Source organism: Paralichthys olivaceus, chromosome 17, assembly GCF_024713975.1.
Source record: "Paralichthys olivaceus isolate ysfri-2021 chromosome 17, ASM2471397v2, whole genome shotgun sequence".
Lineage (NCBI taxonomy): Eukaryota > Metazoa > Chordata > Actinopteri > Pleuronectiformes > Paralichthyidae > Paralichthys > Paralichthys olivaceus.
In genome coordinates this window covers 9,426,746-9,449,368 of record NC_091109.1, presented here as the reverse complement: position 1 = coordinate 9,449,368, position 22,623 = coordinate 9,426,746, and the positions used below count along the sequence as shown (strand labels likewise).

General features: G+C 41.9%; 1 protein-coding gene across 7 annotated transcripts in view; it reads left to right on the top strand.

Moving 5' to 3' along the window:
• The window catches only part of ntng1a (netrin g1a), a 249,908-nt gene that overhangs the window by 153,250 nt on the left and 74,035 nt on the right, over positions 1–22,623 (top strand). For all 7 annotated transcript variants that reach the window (XM_069512898.1, XM_069512897.1, XM_069512896.1 and 4 more), the window contains one exon: positions 6,410–7,089. In XM_069512898.1, the coding sequence (XP_069368999.1) occupies positions 6,841–7,089 (249 nt within the window). In that variant the 5' untranslated portion in view covers positions 6,410–6,840. The remainder of the gene's footprint in view (positions 1–6,409; positions 7,090–22,623) is intronic.

Here is a 22,623-nt window from a genome sequence, read left to right as displayed (position 1 = left end):
GACCTCACCGTGTCCTCGGAGGCCTGACCTGTGTGGATGTGAGGAGAGGCTGCAGACACATTCCTGGCAAAGGAATGATTACCTCAGCAGCAGTTGGTCAAGCAACAGCAAATCTGATATTTTCTTTTTGAATTGTCTGGACAGAAAAGCCCAAACTCCAAACTAATAATTCCTTCAGGGTTAGAAACCCAGCTTGAATTTTCATTACATGCAGGTTTCACAGATCACTGAGTATTTATCACATTGCAGGTGGGAAACAAACCCAGGTACAATCCCGGATAAAAGCCAGAAACAGGCAAACTATTAGTCTAACCCTCGAGCAGAGCCGCAGCTTTGATTCCTCCTGAATCTGCCCACCGTTCCCCAACACAGTCGGTTAACCAGCTGTCAGCGCTCCACACATTCACTACCTGTCATCATTATTAAAAGATCATAAGCCTGCCGATTCAGGGCGGCGACATTTTAAGGAGCGGGAAAGAGCTCTAAGTGATGGGCTGACTCAGAGGCAAGCCCCAGGGATGCATTATAGGCACGCTCGCACTACGATGGGAACGCTGGCTGTCATGTTTGCAGGACCATGCTCCACTCGCCATATGTTTATTCATGAGGACAGCGGCCCGATTGGCAGGTTGTTAACAGGCAAGATTAGGGATTCTGGGAAGAGAAATCTGGTGAGTGGAGCACGGAGAGTGAGCAGGAGGCTTGTTTTCTTTTAATTTTCTTCTTTTGTGAAGCCCAGCCAGATTCTATCTTTATCCATCTTTCATCTGCTTCTGACTGTCTGCCCTCCTGTCTTTCTGCCCCATACTCTCTCCTGCGCGCTTGTTTCTCTTTTAGAGAGGCACTGGTGGAGAATATGAAACAGGTAGAGTCAGAAAAGATGAAAGTAGGTAGAGATAGGTCAGAGGGGTCAGAAATTGCCCTTGAAAGTGCATAAAATGCATACAATTAGGGGGAAATAGCCAAGACATGAGGAGTAAACATGTAATTATGCAGCTTTACTCTGGGATGAGCACATCTTTTAAAGCTGAGGTGGTGAAAGCTGAACTGGTATGTAGTTAATAAAGGCAGGTGTGAAAGTACTGCCCCCTGTGGGCCACCATAGATGATCCCTGAGAGATTATGACTTAACACTTGGGTTAGTGGGCCTTTTTGATCACAGAAGTAAAAGAAAATATTGGCACCACACAGCCAGCAGCAGGAGAAAGTGCTGAACCCACACAAACCTCAGGTCAACAAAAAAATACAACAATCAATATGAGCAAAAAAATCAAAACTGAAAAGAGGAACAGTGGGAGGAGAAGAAGTGGCTGACAGAGGAAGGAAACCACTTGAAATGAAGATGTGTTTAGAAGTGAGAAAAAGTAGCTGTAAGACTTAGGAGCGGGGCATAAAATGACGCGTGTTTATTCGTTAGTCGGAAGATATGCATGATTTACAAGCGACTCCCTCCGTGGCAGAGAGCTGCTCCGGGGACACACGTGTAACATTTCCCCCATGGTTTGGAGAAACACTCAGTCACGCTCGAGTGGCCCCGGGGATGAAATGGAAGTGGACACCAGGGGCTGTTTTTCCGGCTTGGGCCCTGTGCTGGCGAAAGGTTTGGGCATAATGGGTGGTTTGGTGGGAGGAGGGTGGTTTTTGGTGGGAGGAGGGGGGAGGGTTTGGGCGGGTGGGCGGGTTGGTGACCTCAGTGGAAGGATGGTTCCTGCAGTAGATTCTAAAAAATCAGTTTGTGACTTTACTTGGTTGTTTGAGCTTCGCTGTGCAGAACGACATGCGTGCACAATTTCTGTTGTTGAATGTGATTTTAACGTATGGATGTACCAGCAGGACTGTGTGACATCACCACTTGTTGGAACCAGTCATGGAACAACTTATGAAACCTTCAGAGTGAAGCAGGAGACATCCTGTGTTCAGTAATTAAACTTATGAGATGTTTCCAACAACAAATAACATTAGGCTCATTTTATTTAATTTATTCATTTATTTATTTCAAGCATGTTAAATATAAAAAAAATATGTTCACGTGGAAATAAGTTTTAAAAGAACTTTCTTTGTCCCACCACTTTTTTTTTTGCTTCAACAATAATCTTTGTTGTTAGTGTGAGATGTATGTTTCTCAGTCACATGAAACAAGAATCACACATTAAACGAGGCAATCAGAATAAAAACAAACCTACGTTCAAAACACATCACAAGTCCCCTCTAATATATAATATTTAACTCCTTTGATTGTGATACAATGATATTTACATTAATCCTAAAACAAGCTCTCAAGGTATTTGTCTTTCATATGACACAACCCCTGGGTACAGTCTGCATCTGCTGATTGTTTTCTTTTTGTTCTCTGGTCAACAAAATGTTTCAGTTTATGGCTTTTAATTGATTAAAATGGGAGTTTATCTGTTCTCTGTTAGTAGTTTCATGTATTATCTTCTGGGTCTTTTTTGAAGGATGAGAATGGACAAAGTGAATAAATGAAATACATGAAACTAAAATCATTTGATAATTACATATATGGTGGATCTCACTGGACAAGATTGATGATTGAAAGCAGACAATTTCATATATACAGTAAATCCACACAAGTAAAACTTACATTTCTCCACTTTTTGTGTGTTTCATATAAGTTAACTTTTCATTTTTTAAGAATATTTGATAAATAAATGTCACAGCGACTGAACATGTGAATCTACCCACTTTTTCTCGGGCCCCCCCCCCCATCCAGCGACCTCCCACAGTTACTGTAAGTGTTTATCCTCTGTGCCTGTACATGCGTATATTCCCATAAATGGAAGGATTTCAGACTTCCTGCCTCCCTCTGATGTCCTCAAACCTTGATCGATGGTCGGAGGAAGCGAGCTGCCCTAAAATAAACCCCCTCTTTTTTTTCCTCTCCTCGCTTAAAATGCACGTCTACACTTCTTCTTCCATCTGCTCTCCCTTCCCCTCTCCGTCACCTCGACTCCACGGGGCGACGGAGGGTTATGAGCAGGGAGTAATGAGAGGAAGGGGGCTGCTATGTCCAGGACGGCGAGGTGATAATGACCCGCGCTTTTGTGATCTCTGTTGCTTGTTAAGGAATCCTTGCCGGCGCTTGTTGTCTCATTACCCATGACTCCAGCCTCCCTTTATCCAGAGGTTGCATGTCAAGCACGCTCACACACACACACACACACTTTTGCGGCCATCCCTTACACTTCTCCTTAACACGGTAATATTATGTCTCTTAATGGGAACAGGAAGCTCAGTGCCAAGAGTTCCTCTGGATAATTGGCTCCTTCCTCACCTGCTGACATCTCCCCCATTGACATTCTTACATTTTACATTTAAGGTGCTTCATTTCTCTCCCCCGCTCACCTCGTCCTCCTCCCTCCTCCGTCCTCTGACTCAATACGCAATACTCGCTCTTGTATTTCTTTTTTCTTGTACTGATTTTACATTGCCGCTCTCAATCATCCTCTGCAAAAAATGTAATCCAAGTTTCCAGACGTATCTGTGGATAACACTCATTTTGATTGATGTGACGGGTTTTTCTTTTGCGCTAGAATGAATGGTATTAAATTCTGAACTTATATGCAATAGTGTATGCAATCATTCTTCTTCAGTTTGCAGGGTTTTGGAGAATATTTTTCAACTTCTCGTGTAATACCAAGTTTTTCTGCCATCATCTTTTTTCCAGCAGCGTTAAATTATGATTTTTTTTTCATATGCATTTGCTGCTTTTCCAGAACCTAGCAGATCTTTGCTTTTCCTTAATATTATGATTTACGTTCTATCAGACTGAACTAACTCAGTTAAAAAAAATATGATCTATTATGCCTGGTAAAACCATAGGTCAAATTTAGGCTACATTTTGAACGGGCAAATTCAAATACATCAACGTGAAACTGAGCAAACTGTGAGCGGGGTCTCTTCGTATTTACACCAAACCCTCACATCTGTACTGTTTATCACTGGCTCTCTGTAATGACGTCAATCATCTGGAGGGTGTGTGGTTGTTTTTGTCTTCAGGCCACAGCCAGACTGTTAAATGTGAACACAACTGTATGTGTACAACTGTATGCTATTCCTTCTACTGTCACCTCGTCAGTCTGTCACAGCATGTGCTCATCCTCCTCAGGCTGAAACGCAAACTTCATATACAGCTGTACGGGCTATATGCAAATACACACCACCCCCTACTCTTCTTTTAATTTCATGTAATGCTGCTATTCTAACTGTGTGGTAATAAGTACCACCATTCTGTCCCTCCTGTGTCCAACCGTTGACTCTGGTCTCCATTAGTCGCCTGCTGCTTAAAGCCGAAAAACCTGCCCTCTTCTATTTTTGTTAGTACTCTATTAGGATGATGATGATGAAAGACAAGGATACAATCTCAGTGTGTACAATTTAATGTGGATCCAAAGAGAAATCCGGCTCTAGGGAATTTAAATGTGGTTTCTTGAGGGGACTGTTGGGTCTTGGTGGAGGTTTCTCATCTAAGGGCCAATCTAGAGTTTTCCTTGTTGTTGGTTAGAAGGATTACACAGAAACTGATTTCATTTGAACTTTGTGGAAGGGTTAACTATGGACCAGGAAAGAAACCATTAACTTTTTGAGTGGTGTGTTGAGTGGGATGTTCAGCTGCAACATGTAACTTCAACACTAGATATCAGAAAATTCTACACACTGAACCTTTAAATTGTGAGAAAATGCATTTTTTTTACATTTTGGTGAATTTCTCAAGGAGCCACTTGAAAATGTTTATATGGATCCAGATAATGATCTGGATGTATCTGATCTCAATGAATGTATTTACAATGATAAAGTGGTGGGGGGTGCTCTCCTTGTGCTTCTAGTTACTTACGTCTGACGCACAAAACCTTGTATCTCTGGTTTGATGGTAACAGTCTGTGTTCACTGTTCAGGACATGTTTAAAGGTCAGAGACGTGTTATAATGATGAGCTGATTCATAGGTTAACCTTCAGTGTTGGACTTTACTGTAGTGGACAGACACTTAAAGCAGTATGGTTTTACACTACAGAACACAAATAATGAGAGTAAAGTAAAGAAAAAAAATCAGAAAAGAAGAAATTGTACCAAAGACCTGAGGGGGAAGAGAAAATATCGTCTTCAGTGTGATCCTTCCAGGATAACAGACGATCTGTCATTACACACAAATATTTACATGAAAAATCCTGCATGATGTTTTTTCAGATATGAGAGACAGATGGTGAATCAAATACACTCTCCATCTGTTTTCTTTGTATTAATCTTAAGAACATTACTATCAAGGAACATGCTGGTTGGAAACCATCTGATTTAAAATACATCTTAAAGTCCATTCAAAAAACTGAACAGAGCAATAAAGACCCGTGAAAGAAGACTCAGTGATTGAGTTTCAGATTAATACACATGAAATGAGGTGTAGGAGTAAATGTTATCATGTTTAATACTGCAGCTGTTTCAATACTAAAACTTGAAAGAAAAGGAAGCAAGGCCATGGCCCACAACGGTTGGCAGTTATAAATGGATGCTTTGCGTTCTGGGAAGTAAATCACTGTATGTGATGTAGTGCAGTGACTCCTGCTGTGGACAGAGCCACCATTTAAACAGATGAAAGTTGAAAACAGTCACAAGATATTTATGTTAAACGGCAAAGTGGGGCTGTGCAAAGTAAAGTGGCCACTGTATTCTGTGAAATTGAAACTCCGGTGTTGATATTTTCAGTTGTTCAGTGGAAATGAAATGAAAGCAGCTGTCAACATTATTTTTTATGAACTCTGGATCAGATCAGTGTGTGTGATGTTAAAGGTGTCGCCTGTATAGATGTACTCACAGACTCTTCATGGCTGTTCCCATCAACTGAGTCTTTAATTCAGGATGATTTGTCTATAGTGTTGTTCAGCTCATTGTTTTAACTCTAACAGGAGATTAATTAGGTGAGCACAAGGGTTGCACCACATCTGCAGGTTTACCCGATCAGCTTTCGACTTCACTTGATGCTAGAAATCTAAATATTTTGGGCAAAGATGACCACACTTTATTTATTTCCTCTTTCCATATGCTCGTTATCATTTCAACACATGCAGTGTGGGGTGTTTGAGGTGTGCAGGGTGTGATCAGTGGGCAGAGAGGGAGGTGGGGCAAGCTGTAACACTGTATGCCTGACACCGCTGAGTGAGATGAGGGTTTGGTGTGAAAGCAGCAAGATCCAATTTACCCCGATTGGCATCGCTTCCAGATTTTCTCTGGTGTGATGCACAACAAACACCGACATGGTAGCTCATCCCAACACCGTCCCAACACCCATCCAGCTCACACATGCACATTTCACCCTCGCCGTGGTGCCAGCTTCTGTGTCCGTACTGTTAATATTCACTCACCCCCTCTCTCCTTCCTCTGTTTCTCGTTTCTCTGCAGCTGCATCGCCACACAGGACGAGGACCATGACTGACGGCCAGGCGAGCTGAAGGGACTTGTCACTCATCTTCCTATCAACGTGTCAGGGGGGGACAATCTCCTGCTCACCTCCCCTCCTCTTCTTTCACCTACTCCTCCACCGTCCTCCCTCCCTTAGTCCTCTCCTCTTATCTTCTCAATGGGCTGGTGACCTCAGCATCATTGTAGTTATCCACCACTCCAGAAAAAACCCCAAGGGCGAGACGTAGCGAAAAAGAACTTCAGAAGACAACTGAACCGACCCTCGCTCCACCTGAAGGGAGACTGGCATGCCTCCTCCCTCCAGCTGAGTGAGCTGTACTGAGCGGAAATAGAAGAAGAGGGATCCCTTCTCCGTCTACCTTATAGCGGGAGATACAGCTTCTCAAGAAGGAGCTGCGAGAGGACCAGTCATGCGTTTCCATATTGCGTTGACGCTGCAGGCGCTGTGGACTGGTGTTTGCCAGGCAGCCATGCAGCACTATCCTGCAGCGTGGGGCCACTACGATGTGTGCAAGTCCCAGATTTATACAGACGAAGGCCTAACCTGGGACTACATGGCCTGCCAGCCAGAGGCGACAGACATGACCCAGTACCTGAAGGTTACTCTGGATCCTCCCAACATCACCTGCGGAGACCCTCCGGAGACATACTGCGCCCTGGTGAGTACAAGCAATATTGACCATGCTGTGATTTTAAACTAAAACTATCTCTGTCCAGACAACCATTTTGGCTCCATATTGGTTTTACTCCCCAGCCATACTAACACGCCATAAAACATATATTACATGACCACTCACGTACACTGGGCATGTGCGTACCACTGGACACGGGACTTGTGTCACAGACTGCTCAAACAATAGATTGTCTCTTCAGAGGAAAAAGCCGGCTGAATTGTTTTACCCAATCAGCAAGCGGTTGTGAGCATCTACGTTATTGTTACTAAACATTTCTGTTTCTGTTCGTCCAGACTAAAATGTTTCTAAATTCCTCTGTTTTAGCGGCTCTAGAAATCTGGAGTAGTGTGGATAGGAGCAGCATCAGTATCAGTAGCAGAGTTGATGTGTTTTCAAGTAGTATGGATGTTGCACAAATCTTTCCATTAAAAAGAACAAAGTGCAACTACTTAAAAAAATAACAAGGCAGCTTTCTTATATGTGTCTGTATCGTGTATCTACTCAAGCTGACAGACACTTTCAAAGCCTGTGTGGCTCAGATACGTGGCTCCAGATGAAGAAGGAGGTTTGTGCCCATTGACGTCATGTTCTGCTGTTTAGAGAGCTGCCTCCCTGTGTGTGTGTGCACAGCAAATGCCGTCTTATGTGCTGTTGATGCAGCTTACTCTCAGAAAAACACAGTATAATGTGACTTAAACAATGAAAAACAACACGTATTGCTCCCACAGAAATACACCAGCGTCAGTCGCTGTGACTTTCAAAGTGAGAAGAAATCCCTATGTGTCTTTTGCCAGAGCCGGATGAGTGAGTGGCCCGAAAATTCTAATATTGCACAGGATGACTAAAAATACAAACCCCAGTTTGTATAAGAACATAGGTGGAGCACTATATGTGCAAATACACAAGGTTGGTTAAGTACCTTTCCCGTTTTCCCAGTTAAGTACCTGTTTCCACACTCAAATACATTAGCCAGATATAATATGTCATAATATTCAGTTGCAGCGCTCATCATTGATAGTTTTTTACTCTAAGAAGTTATTGGTGGAATCCAGGGTTCTTTGCTTCGCAGTCATTTCCTCCTTATTTAAGCTTTTTTGGATTTGAGATTAAATATGTTGTACAGTACTCAGCTACATTCTCTGTGCTTCTGTTAACCACTAGCAGTTATTTCTGGAGCAGACTCTGGTTGTAAATGTGCAGGATGACAGCGTTGGTGTCTGGGATATTCTGGCTTTATTTCTGGATAGTGGGAGAAACTGAACGTGTCGTCCATCTTTATTTAGTATGTAAGGGCTCTATATGGATTTCTTTGACTTTGGTCCAAAGGGAAAAACCTCAGCAATGATCAGATGAATTGCCAAGAAAACTTTTTCAGACTTTCATGATCCTCAGAGGATGAATCCTATCAACATTAGAGCTTGTACGACTTTTCCTCTATAGCACCATCATTACTTCAACATTTGTGGTCACCTGTTGGATTTATTTGCAATAAATCTTTTGATTTGTCCAAAACTGACTAAAACAGTTACATCAGCCTCAGCTGTGACTTGTATGTGGTACAAAGTGGTGAGCATAAGTCAGAATACTAACAATGTCACATAAAACTGTGAGCATGTTGGCAAGTTGACATTAGCATTTAGGTCAAAGCACTACTTCCTTAACAGAGCCTCATACAACTGCCAACATGGCTGCAGACTCTTCTTCTCTTGTTTCTGAACAAACTAAACATAATGCAATACTGTGCAACAGAGATGGGATTTTTTTTTTTCATTCACATTAATGGAATGAATCAGAGTTAAAGAGTCTTAATTTCCTTTTTTCAAATGATACAATTTAACCAATCAGCTTACTTAAAAATGTGTCGTGCTTAACGCTGTATTATGACCAGAACACTTAAAATCGAATGAGTCTTTTTCAAATAATGAACTGATTAGCTCTTCCTCTGTTTAATTGAGTGCAAGCCTTGTTGAATCGCAGAGCAAATTTGCCATGATTGACTTGAGTTGATAAAAAGGCTCCACATGGTTGCGCGCTGGTAAAATCTTAATGCATCCGAAGTGCTGTTTTGTTGAATGAGAGGGATTTAAAATTTAAACAGCGCAATAAAAAGCAGTGATTGGTTGAGTGGATTGCTCTTTGAAGTTTGCGCTGATGCTGTTGATTCTGCAAATTACATCGCAATCATGAAAATCACAAATATCTGGTGGAGCTGAAAAGAACATGAGCACGAGACGCATATCAGGTCAAGTATTTAATTATCAAACCGCCACGCTTCTTACTCCGGGTCCCTCTCACTTTGAAACTCGCAGCTGGTCGCCTCCGATTAACACTAAATGACGAGTCCATTTTGGGCCTTCGTGTGTTAGCGAGTCATCAAAGATTCTCTCAGAACAAACGCACCCCTCGCTCCGACAGCTTCGAGAGCGCTTCAGATAAACTATGAGACGTTCCAGGAAAAAAAAGTAGTAACTTGAGGAGTATAAATAGACAGTTGCATCAGCAGAAAGTCAGCTGAGAGCAGAGAGGGATTAACAAAACACAGATGACAAAGACAGCGACTAAATGATCAAGAGAGAAGTGAGAGGGAGCGAGCGTGGGGGGAGACAGACTCAGAGGACTCAGTGCAAAGCAAACTGTGACTGAGGAACTAATATCTCCTGCATGGGGCGGGATGGAGGCTCCGAAATGTGAATTATTCAGCATGTTTTGTAGCTAATGTGTTTTATTCATAGGACACATTATCCAGCCCGACGTCTCTCAGGCACTTTTGAGGGAAAAAAACACTTACTCCCATGATCGGGAACTGTTGGTTTGAGGCACATTGAGTTGGGGTTGGAGTTGAGGGACGATCGTCCCCCGTGACCTCTGATTGATCCACATTTAAACCCGAAACGTTTCTGCTTTTTTTGCTTTGCAGCGACCGTGTTGTGGGTAAACTGGCTGAATTGTGGGGGAGCGGTGATCAGCCGTGTCTGATTCTTCACTGGAGCAGCTCTATTTCTGGACGCACGGCTAAAACAAGTGTATTATTAATATTATTGCCAGCATTTTAACAGTCTGATGATCGCTTATTGAATTAGTGGCAGTTTGTCACGCACCGCCACCCACATGTCTCCGGCAGTCAATGTGATAGGAGTGCTTCAATTAAAGAGGCAGCGGTTAGATCCCACATAACCATTTCCTCTCTCTATTGTACTCAACTCATCACAAATCATACAACCATCAGTGAAATATGACCCCTGCCGCTTACCATAGAGGCTAATTGGTTTATGTTTACCCCTGGCAGTAACATGGCTCTAAATCAACATGGAATAATTACCATTGATATTCCAGCTACTCCGGCTGCCAGTATGCTGCTACAATGCCAATAGTGGTTTGTATCGTAAGTCAGATCATTGCAAATTCAGGGCAATTATCATTAGGCCGCGTTATCGGAGAATTTCATCTCTCTGGTAATTGATTTTACGCCCGCAGAGGCGGGTGCATCTTAAAGTCGGTGTCTGCTTCCTGGAGTGCTGAAGGTAACGGACACCAACGCCTGACGAGAGGAGACGGAGACAGAGGGAGATGCAGCAGCTCCAGGGCGTGGTGCTTATATGAGCATGGTTAGCTCAGGTTGCGGCCTTCGTTCCAGGGTCACATATAGAGGAAGACAGCTTCACACACACACACACACACACACACACACACACACACACCCTCTCCAGTAAAGACTTTTCATTCTGCTTAGAGCCCAGTGACCTTTTCTATAGCAATAAGCTGGCATTCACTGAACTTTGGCACACGAATCTGCCATCATATGAGATTTCACTGTCCCCTCCAGTTAGACTCAGACTGGCCTTTAGAAACATGGACAGGTTGCACACACTCAACACCGCTGAGTGAAAAACTGAGTCTGTTGTAGACACAGTGCCACAGCAGACATCTTGACTTGGCACAGCAGGAGACATCCTGGATGTTCTTGATAAAATTAACAACAGCCACTCCTTAACTTCATAATTTATAACTTTGCTCTGTTTCTATTGTGACTTGTCAAAGTGTCTATGAACGAGACCCCTGTGGTTTAAACCAAAACAACATCATTTACATGTGTTGGTTCTTGTTTGATGCACATGGCATTAAACATAGAAGAACAACCTTTCTAGTTTTAACTCCATAATTAATACTACATTTAAAAACCATGCGTGTGTGTGTCCTCTCGCCTTCCCATGCAAGCACGCGATGTCTCTATTAGTGCCATCAATTTACAACCAGGAAATGCTGATGAATGCTGAAACCTGAGTCCCGGCAGGCCGGTGCATTTCATAGCCAATCAAATCTAAATGAGGAAACGAAGCAGATTATTAAAAAGGCTGTGCAGCATGTGGTTGTGTTTTTCTTTTTTTAGTACCAATGAGGGGTCATGATAAGAGAAGGTAGATCACCAGTGCGGTCGTAATTCCTCTGCTTTGCTAATAAGAAAAGTAATGTGATATACTGAATTACTGTAAAAAGTGGACGCTGGGCTCTGCCCTAACCATGTGATATTTATTGTTCCATTACAGCTGCAGTGTGAAACATGTTTCCATATTCTCTCTGAAACTTACATTGGTACTCTGCGTACCCATGTTTGAGACTGGGTTTGACTGAAACAGTTATGATGACGTCATTGAAGTCATACTATATATGGTTCATTCATGCAGAAAGTATTGTGTAGTATATATGTTTGATGGATGGTATAGTGTGCTACGCAGTGAGGTAAATAATACACAGGATATTTCGCAGTGAGATGCATCAAAGATAAATTGACTGAGCTCAACAATCAAACAACCATTCCCTTCTGTCTTTGCACATCAATGGGAATAAACTATAGAAAAAAGCTAATTGTTCTGAGGCAAATTTTGGCACACCTGATTATTCACATTAAGCATCATGCCACCTAGTAAATAAATAATAAGCTTAAAAAAAACATGCCTTGGAAAAAGAACGATGGAATCAGCATCAAGTGAGGATGATATGATACTATTTCCAGTTTGCTTGATGGGAATTTGAAACACCAGAGCAGAGAACATGGTGATTTTCACAGCTCTGTTCACGAGCTTAAGTTGTTCAAAGGCTGCTTCAGGACGTATTTGAGACAATATTAGACAGTTTGAACAACTGCTGCAACATCTGGCACAGCTGTTCTGCTACTTCTTCTGCTTCTGAATGTGATGTTGTCAACAACATGCTGTCTTATTGGTTGCATGTGTACATGTCGTTAACCGTACAAGAAAAATAACACATCTAATGCGAAGAAGCCTTTAGGTTTTAATAAGTGTGACGTAATTTCAACTCTGTCTCTCCAGCGGAAAAGATTTTATTTCTATATCTTTTCATTTATATTCAAATTATTTATATTCTCTATTTTTAAATGTATGTTCACAGTAAGTGGATGTTTTAGTTCGAACTGTTGAAACTGATAAAAATACCGGGGATAGATTTGAGGAGTTTTTTTGTCTGCATCCTTATTTCACTCACTCACCCGGCCCAGGGCACTGATAGGGGGGGGGCAGTGTGGTAAAAAGGATAAAGGTGTTATATTTTGATAGATGACGCTCTATAATACGTATGTGCTCTAAATTGGCGTTGTTTTATCTGTTATGTACAGAAATGTTATTAGTGTTCAAATACTTGTACCCTTTGAACCCCCCCACCCCCTGTGCTTACCTGAGCAGATGGTACATTCCAGTTGAAAAGAATCTGAGACAGGAGTGGAGTGGCTCACATCTCTGCAGGGGGGAGAGAAGCAGGAGCTCATAGTGAAGGACTGTTCTTTTTCACTGATTTTGCTTCAAGTTTAAGGTGTTTTTCTTGAACTTTGGCTGTTTAATCATTCCTGTTATTAGAGGGTTCAGTTTTCATCAGCCCTGTCAAATATTTCCAGCAGTCAGACCACTCTCCTGGTGGTATTTGAGAGAATTGATGCAAGCACCAGTACATGATTCTGTTGGTGTCTTGTTGATGGTGCCATGAGCTCCCTCTTATTGTGATATACATATATCTGACCTTTTTTCTAAGCTGATCCTGATTAGAGGTTTTCAGACCCCCCCCCCACCCCCCCCACACTCACACACTGACGCCTCTCAACAGGCTCCATGCTGATATTTCCTTGAGAAACAGTGCGCTGTCAGCAGCAATATGTCTCATCTCATATTGTAACACTCAGTCGATGTAAGGGTTAGAGGAGATGAGAGGGAAAGAAAAGAGACGGCGGCTTGTTCTCAGGGCTTCACTGCGTCTGTGACATTCTGTCTCTTGAACTTGTTTATCCTGCCTCGTTTTTTTTCATGAGTGGGGGGGCAGATTAGAAAAATGAGCAGAGAGACAGCTCTTCAAATCTGTGCTTTGACTCAAGAAAAGGTCACTTTTCAGGAACATAGTAGCAATTAACCAGCATTGAAAAACGAATTGCTCATTCAGCAGAACGGTTTAACATCAGAGGACTGAGTCGACCTGATCCATTTTATGTGTTTTCTCTCATCTTTGTCAGAACAAACCAAATCAAAGCTTGCTTAGAATGTGTGGTAATTAGTAATTCACAAGTTCCTGCAGCACAAATCATTGTTTTTAGTTTGATTAGTGATATCTGGCATTATTATTTCTTACAAATTACATCACTCCCTGCCAGGCAGTGTTTGAGACGCGGCTGACTTTTCACACATGGCCTCAATCTGTGCTCAAGGGAGTAAAGTCTTTTCTTTGATGTAATTTAATTAATCAGTCTAATCAGCCCTCTGCAAACATTTTCAATTTGAAGTTAAGTGAGTAAACAAAGCACTTTACAGTAAATTCATGATTGCACTTGACAGGAAACACTTTGAGTAGAACAACTGTCGTCATGCAGAAGCCAAAAAGTACACTATCTACAAGGTTAAAGCTTGTAAGTCACATTACCACCAATTCTACCACTAAATATTTACTCTCTCTCTCTCTCTCTCTGTATATATATATATATATATATGCACTACATATTGCTGTGATTATCAGTCAATGCAGATGGAATTTGAAATATTAATGGAATCATTTATTTTATTTTTCAGTAAAAAAAACACTTTAAAATGAGGATTTAAAGCTTTTGAAGGTAAAGAAATAAAATCAGTTCAATGACAAATATGAAAAATGCTCATAGCCATGACACATGCATGTCAGACACATGCACATGCTTCACTCTGCCCCATAACCCCATAAGAGTTTAAAAGCTCTTTCAGATGAAAAGCCACACTGCTCCCTAAACCAAGCAACCAACAAATCACTGTCATTCTTCAGAATAAATGTGAGAAAATGTTTCTTGTACAACTTAATATGGTTAAAGCCAAGTAGAGATATTTAACAACCCTTAAATCATCCAACTTGACTGTTTTAGTTCTGAGACTAACACCAATCAGAGTCTCCTGTGGAAGACTTTGAATCCTGCAGCCTGTTCACCTTTTTCTCATGTTCTCCTAATCTGAACTCAGTAACATAACAAGCTTTCAGTTTGTAGCTTGATACATTCAGCTGAAACGCTACCACTGCAGAGAGAATAGGTTGAATATTGTCTAACACAGCACAGAGCTGTCGGACAGTCGGCATCTATCCGGCCCGTGTGAAGGTTATACGCGCTGCAGTCACAGGAGGCTCTCATCATATTCACTCCGACCCATCCTGCCATAAAGTTTGCATGAGCGTCGGGCACTGTCTGAATTTTTATCATTTTTCTTATTTCCTCCAACCACTCGGCTCCTCCAGGCCTTCAAGTGCCAAGACAAACACAGACTTGTCAAGCAGCCCAGACCGGGCTCAAGAGAAGTCCATTAAACAGGTGTTGGCAGAAAAACTCACACTTCCTGTTATGGGCATGTTGTGGCTCAGCATGGTTCACAGTCTGTGGAAGACTGAGTGAGGAAACACCCATCCTTCTTCTCGTCTGTGTGTGTGTGTGCCACATTCACTGAATGATTTTCTATGTCCCAGAAGATGTATTTTATTACTGTGATCAGGTGTGCTTGACCCGGTCAAAGTGAACTAATAACTAATTTAATAACTAATAATTTGCGAAAAGCAAATAATGTCCAGTAAACAAATATGAAGCCACAGAAACTAATTTGTTCATGTATTTCAAAGACACATTTATATAAATTAGGTTAAGTTTGACTTCATTACCCACACAGAACGATGCTCAGTGAGATGTGAACTTCTTCCTTGTGCCTCCATACTCACAAATATTTTTGCCATGGTGATTGCCATAAATCACATGATCAGAGCTGAGATTGCGTACACGCCCTTCTAATCAGATCCATAACTAACACACAGTTAAAGGACTGCTCATCTCATCTAACACAGGGTTGGCCAGTCCTCATCCTAAAAGCATGTTTTCCTGGAACTTAAGGTCAAACATGTTTTTGCAATTTGAAAACTCTCACCTCTGACATCTTTTGTCAAAGTATTTAAGCTAAGCAGCTAATTACGTTGTGACATACGGAAACTGTGAGATCAGACTAAGCAACAACAAGGGAATTCAAATTGCGCTTTCTAGACGAAAGGGAAGAACTAGGAACAAAACATCTGTTGTTGTCATTAATGTGTCGACACATTAACCCTAAGATGGTTAATTAGCTGTAGTGATGCTGACAGAAGTTGAACGTTGAGGCTACTTGTTTTCGTTGTCGCATTTTTTTACCAAGAGAAACCAGATTCATTTTATTCTGTTGTCTCAACAGTCAGCCAACATGTCTATGGTTCTTCTAACTAAGTGGGAGATTGAAAGACTGAGCCTTGATTTGATTTGATTTATTTGCACAATGAAACAAAACAATGGGAATAGAACAAAGATAAAGAAAAAAAAAGAATGTTCAGGCGAGATGAAAGAAACCCCTTGAGGCCTATGGTAGGAATCTCACCTCAGTAAGAATTATACACAAATACAGAAATCATGCAATCGTTGATGTTTTTTTCTGCTCTGCTTCTTGTAATTACAATTTAAATGATATGAAGTCAAAGTTGCACATGGCAGGACCATAGAATGAGATGGGCGACATGACATGACCCAAAAGTGTATTGATCGCCACCATCTGCAGTATAAATCTTAAGTCTTCTCCATGTTAACAAATGGGACATTGACCATACTAAAAAGTCTAAATACTTTTTCAAAGATGCTTTCTGTCAATTCAAGTAGTTCTTATCACACATTTTTGTTCAAATGCCCATTTTTCCAGTTAGTATGGTTTTGATGAAACGTCATGAACGTCATAACAGAAAATGTGTGAATGGGATCTCGCTGCTGCAGCTCCATCCCGATTGCTACTGCACAGACTCTGGCAAGATAGCAGCATTCATGCTCAAGACATGTTATCTTCATCTCTGAATAGTGGGAGGAAGTGGTGACGCATCTTCCATCTTTATATACAAGTGTATGGGAGGAACCAGCTCTACACTGATACAAGAGTAATCCTGATTCCTACCATTTTCAGCCTTTACCATCTCCACATCATTATGTGGCTTTGTTTTTCTTTTTTAACAGTGTGAATGGAAATGAGGGTGCTGCTTGAAGAGAAAAGCAAACAAACAGTAAGACGTGTTCACTCCCAGGGAGAAAAGTTTTTTAAAAGTGAAGTTGGAGAGAAGTTGGTATGCAGACAACATCAGGTGTTTCTCTGTGATGTTGCGCTGCGCGAGCGTGCGACTCGTCTATCTGGGCTCCATCAAGGTGTTCAGTGTTGTCTCACCGTTTACACTGCCATAACAAGATAACAGGGGGCCACCTTGACTCCCGCCTCCCACAGGGTGTTTGTGTTGACTTTTTATTTTCAAAGTTTGGAGGAAAAACATCCTTTTCTTTGCCATGAAGTGTGCAGAGGAGAGGCTGGAGGATGGAAAAGCCTTCGCGTTGCTCAAAGCTAAAACTTGGAAACTATTCTCTTGCACACTTGAGACAGAAATCATAAGAAGAGCTAATGTTTCATTTAGGGAAACAACAACACATTTGAGTCTCTTTCAGATTTGGTTGCCAGATACAGAGAGAATGAATTTCCAGTAAATCCTTATAAAATATACGTCAGAGATGGAATAATCTCTCATACCCTCTGAATATCTTGAAGGCTATCGCTATTAACTAGCAGTCACCCAGAAATAAAGTATCGCTTGGTGGTTAAACGCTCAGTGCACTCATTGGATTTGAGGACTCATTATAGCAACCAACCATATGGGCCTTTCTATGACACAGGGATTTTTCTCTCTCTCCCTCACGTATAGACTATTATTCAGCAAATGACTTTTACCCCTTTTCTCTTCTATTGGGCTCTAATTCCTCAGTGTGGTAACGTGGGCTTTTGTTGCATTTCACAGTTCATCACTCATGGAAAATTATAGTTTGTCCATGTGGCTCTGAGAATAGATGGCGACGCAGCAGTGGGCCGCTGGAGAAATCTGTTGACTTTTAATTGATCTCTGAACCTCTGGCGCAGATTCCCAGAGCCAACTTGCTCCAACGCTCATCTTCACAATATCCCCCTCCCTCTCTGGGACGTGGCTAATAAATGGTAAGCACACCAAACAGGCAGGCTGACACAGACAAGCTTACAGAGCCCAAAAGCATTGCACTCATATTTACAGGCACTCGTGATTTCATTTGTGTGTGTTGGGGCCTTTTTAATGTTAATTGCAGCAGATAAGTGGGAGTATTCTGAATATAGCAATCCCACTAATCCCATCCCTCATTTTTATCCATGGTGGGGGGTCAGATGCTCTCACAACCGTGGCACATGCTCCTCTCCTTAGCATTTCAAAGCAGCAGCAGTACCTCATGTCCTTTATCAGCAAGATAAATACCTTTTTTTTTTTTTTTTTTCCTCTAACGCGCGTGTTTGTGCATGCTTGCCTCAGTGTCCATTTCTATTTGTGTCTATATCTACATGCACACCACAGACTTTCATGGATTCTGAGCTCACATCTTACTGTTTCAGATGACTGTTCACATCTATTTTAGGATGCAAGCAACTGTGCAGGGCCAAACCCATGTGAACTGCTGTGCTGGTGTTAAAAAAAAAAAGTAAAGGATGTGCAAAGTAACAGTTTCTTAATACCATTTAATTCAAAACTGCAATTATACTGATTGCTCTGATCGTTGTCTCAGGTGAGCAACGTTGACTCACTGTCATGGCAACACTGACAAATCCACACTTGCAGCGTTGAGATACAAATCACACGTATGCCACACACCCTGGGATCAGGATTGTGTGACAAGTTCATGTCGTCCTGACTGGAAGTGAAAAATGCAGTTAGAGGTGGTTGCCATTTTAAACGCATAACAAACCTTTGGGTGCATCATGTTCAACGTCGTGGAAGTAGATAGCAGTGTGGAGGCTGGTGACTATATTGCAGAGATTACTTTTCATTTCTTATCTCTTTAAACTCATTGTTGGATCACTGCTTGAACAGAGATGAGTGGAATTCGTCTCTGAGTAGAAGCCAATAAATAAATACTGTAATGCCACGATGCAAAAATGTACCTTGTCAGACTGAGGCCAGATGTAAGTCGGTTACTAAACCTTTCCTTAAACACACCTGATTTTTTTTTTATCAAGATCCATGAATCATAGCTTGGAAAAATGGTGAAAGTGTCAAAAATACACAATAAGGTTTTCCCTGATGTACCACATCCTTTCACACAGTGTTCGTGTGTGATCTTACAAACAAACCAACAATCCTACCTCCTTAGTGGAGGTAATCAAATGATAGCAGTAGTTGATTCAATGCATCAGTGAGTGATTCTTTTATGAGTGAGAGAGAAATGACTCTTTGACAGATGTTTAACGTTGCCTTTGTGGTCTCGCTGCCTTTTCCTCTGGAGCATTCCTCCTCTCTCAGAAAGCTTTTAGGCCCATTCTGTCATCCCTCTTGTTTGAGAGGAAGTGTGAGGCCGTCAACCTGACAGCCTTCGAGAAAGACTCCTGGATTACCTTGACTGACAGCTCCCAAACCCTGAGATCTGTTGTGTCTGGCCTGCACAGAGCAGTGGGCAAACTCCCAAATCAATACTATCACTGATGGAAATTGAACGCCGCATCTGAACATGAGTACCCCCTCATGAACTTCAGGAGAGCATTTTTCCGCTGCTCATCTCAGGTAGTTGTACAGACAGCTGCTGAGAGGGTGTAACATTGTGTTGGGACGTGCACCTTTTTTCTTGTAGGATCCAAAATAAAAGTCAAGGAGACGAGAGGCCACAGATGGAAAAGTCTTTAAAGCACAGCGTCGGCAGTGATAACTACAATTTCCTGCAAGATCAGCTTGATCCTCGCACCGAGATGTAATTTGACATTTGCTGCCATGTATAATTTTGGATGACTACTCATCGACAGTGGATTAGTACTTCAAAAAGACGGCACACGTTCAAAACAAGTCAAAGGGAGTGAAATTTGAGCTAGAAACACTCAAACTCACAACTATATAGCTTTATGAGCTGCCAGAGACTTTTTTCCACCTTTAGGGAGAACTCGAAAAATGGCTGTTCCACACACCATCCTACACATGACAGAGTTGCTTCGTAAGCTAACATCTGCCCCGCAGAGGGTCAGACTCACCGCACAGGACGAAGGCCCGGAGAAAGTGCTGGCTTAATTAAAGAAGGGGAATAACCAGTGCAGCTATTTACTTCTAATTCTGACATAAATCTGTAGTTATCGCACTGGTGAGACTGTCCTCTCCCCAATTTAGGAAGCACCCGAGAGCTTTTCCTTAATAAGCAATCCTCCTGATTAAGCAGAGGCAAGAGTTACAGGCTCTTTCTGTGGGAGAGAAAAAGGACAGGAGGAGCTGAATTTAACTAGAGGGGAGGTGGTTAGCAGAGTGCAGTCATGGATATTGAGATGGTTAGCATTTTATTAACACGAGTCAGGACAGAGGAGAGCAAATTGGTAAATTGGGTGTAGACTTGCAGTGTCTGCAGGACTTTGGCCTGAGGGTGCTGGGATACAGACACTTGGCATTTCAACCTCTCCATCTCCCGAGCCATCCACTCGGGCGATACTGTCAGCCTCAGTCCATTTCTCCACTAATTGGCGAGTTGTTTTATTTCCTGTGGCTGCTAAACTAGTTTCAGTCATTATCGTTTGGGCCTCACTCTGGAACGAGAGGACAGGCACTAAAAAACATCCCCCCACAAGGTGCCAGGCACTCGTCGGAGAAGCACAATGGGACAAGGGTGCAAACGGTAATCTGTTCATTATGTTCGCAAGGACAGCAAGCGATTGAGAAGCTTGGCGTGGAAATGCATTTTACATCCCCTCTGTCTGAGCATCAGAGGCTCTAAATGAAATGATTTAGTTAGAGGTGCCAGACATTAGCTGTTACTCTGGGACAGACATTGTTGTCACGTTGAAGGCTCTCTTTCAACGACGTTCAGCGCGGCTTCAGACTATTCCCACACCGTAAACACGGGGGCAAAACGCCAAGCTGCAGACTGTGGCAGGGAGCGTTGGCGTTTGATATGAGTCTGCTACCCCTTCCTCGACTGAATTCCCTTGGATCACATCAAGGGCTTTCTTCTTCTCGTGTTATTATCTGGCTTGCTGTCTTGCCATCACCCTTGCTGCTTTAGTGAATAGCAGATTAAATACTGAGAGGCAGACGATTACAGATCCGTTGTCAATTGCACAAATACTCGATTTTTATATGGATGATACATTTCTTTCCATCCTGCCTTGTGCAGTGTGGTGTTTTCATATCTCGCCTATCAGCACATGCAGGGTTCTTCATCCTCATGTTGTGTTGTTGCCTGCATGAATCCTAACACTGCCTTGGTGCATCGCAGTGGAGTTTTTATGTGAAAAAGATTGAAGAGGCAATTAAAGTCTTTCTTTCAACTAAACCTGAAAGTGTGTCGCAGGTTTTTCTCCCAATTTGACCCCTCGTGCTCTTTCACATTTTCCACATGGTGTAATCCAGGTGATAATCCAAGTGATACCTGCTCTCAGTTGGGTTTAGTAGCTGTGTCTAGTTCTACCTTGTTGGTAAACCCTCTGGTTGGTCATGTTTGGTAATCCTCTCAGAAAGATGCCTCCGATCCTGACCAGATTCCATCTCCTCTCAGTAACACACACGATGCTAAAAATCTCCTTCCTTGACAAGTGTGGCATGTTTTCCCAGAGAACCCCTTCCCCATTAAATCTGATTTTATTTTTTTTAACCAGAGATTTGGGTTATAACAATATCCTGCAGCTGGTGACACAGAGGAGTTTAATCTCCAGTTCTTCGTCAAGAGGCAGAGTTTCAGATGTGTGTGGTAAGAAATAATCCACTTAGGTTTTATAGACACGGCTGCTATCAGCTGATGACTCCTGCCCTTCAAATAGCTGAATAGCAACTGGTTAAACCTGCCTGGTATCAGATTTGTTATATGCTTTTATTTTCCAAGACTTTGGACGTGGATAGTTTTGTTTTTCCCCCCTCGAGGAACTTGACATTTGTGAGTCAAGGACATTGTGATTTATTTTGTTCTTTGGTTAGACATGTAGAAAAATATGCTTATTTTCTTTCTCACTGAGAGTCACCACTCATTTAGCTTAGCATAAGCACTGAAAGCAATTTCTTTAATGTTACACATAGCATCATATTAAGCAGACAGTTGGGATCGACATGCATCTTCTCATCTATCATTCAATCTTTAACCACTTCCTAAACTGGCTGCACAAAAATCATACCAGTGCAGCTTCGCTGGAAATCTGACACTAATTTTCAAATTTGCTCTGCAGCGACTGGGCATTTACTTTCAGTCCCACCAGAATAAAAGAGTTCCTGCTAATTATACTAATTAGCTCCCCTAATGTAGCCCCCCCATCCTCCACCCTCTTTTTCCTCATTCAGAGCGTGGTTAACTTAAACAGAGAAAATTATCTTTCAGTGCAGTTTCAATGGTTAACTGTTGAATATGTCATTACACGTCCTGTAGCCTACCTGTTTCAAAATAAAAGCTCTTCAGCATTTCTGGTGACCGAATCTATTCTGAGTATGATCTTATTCTGGTAGTCAGAAAATGCTCTTTAAATGGCACCGTCTTTTTCAGACTCATCTGGTTAATATCAGAGATTGGTGTCTCAGTGACTATGGGATGGATTGCCATCAATTTGTGTGCTAGTTCTGTATAAGTTGGAAAATTTGTACTCAGACAAGCTGTGAACGCACATAATTTTAATCAGTTTTATCTTTTACTGGATGCCTCGCTAAAGAGCACAATTACAAGACAGTTGTTTTACTTAAACAATTCAAAGACATCCTCATTTTCACATCTTGGAATGCAAACCAGTCTTTATCCTCTTCCTCTTACATTGTGTCTAATGCACTTCATACTGTGTACGAGTTCACAAAGAGGGAACACAACCATATTTAGATCAGATGAAATGACCATGTTTCCTTCTTTTACCCTGTTGTTCATGATCTAATAGAGAAACCTGGCTCCAGCCTCTGATTTACAGCTACTGCCTCTTTTGAACCTACGGAAGTGCTTTTGGGGAACGGATCATA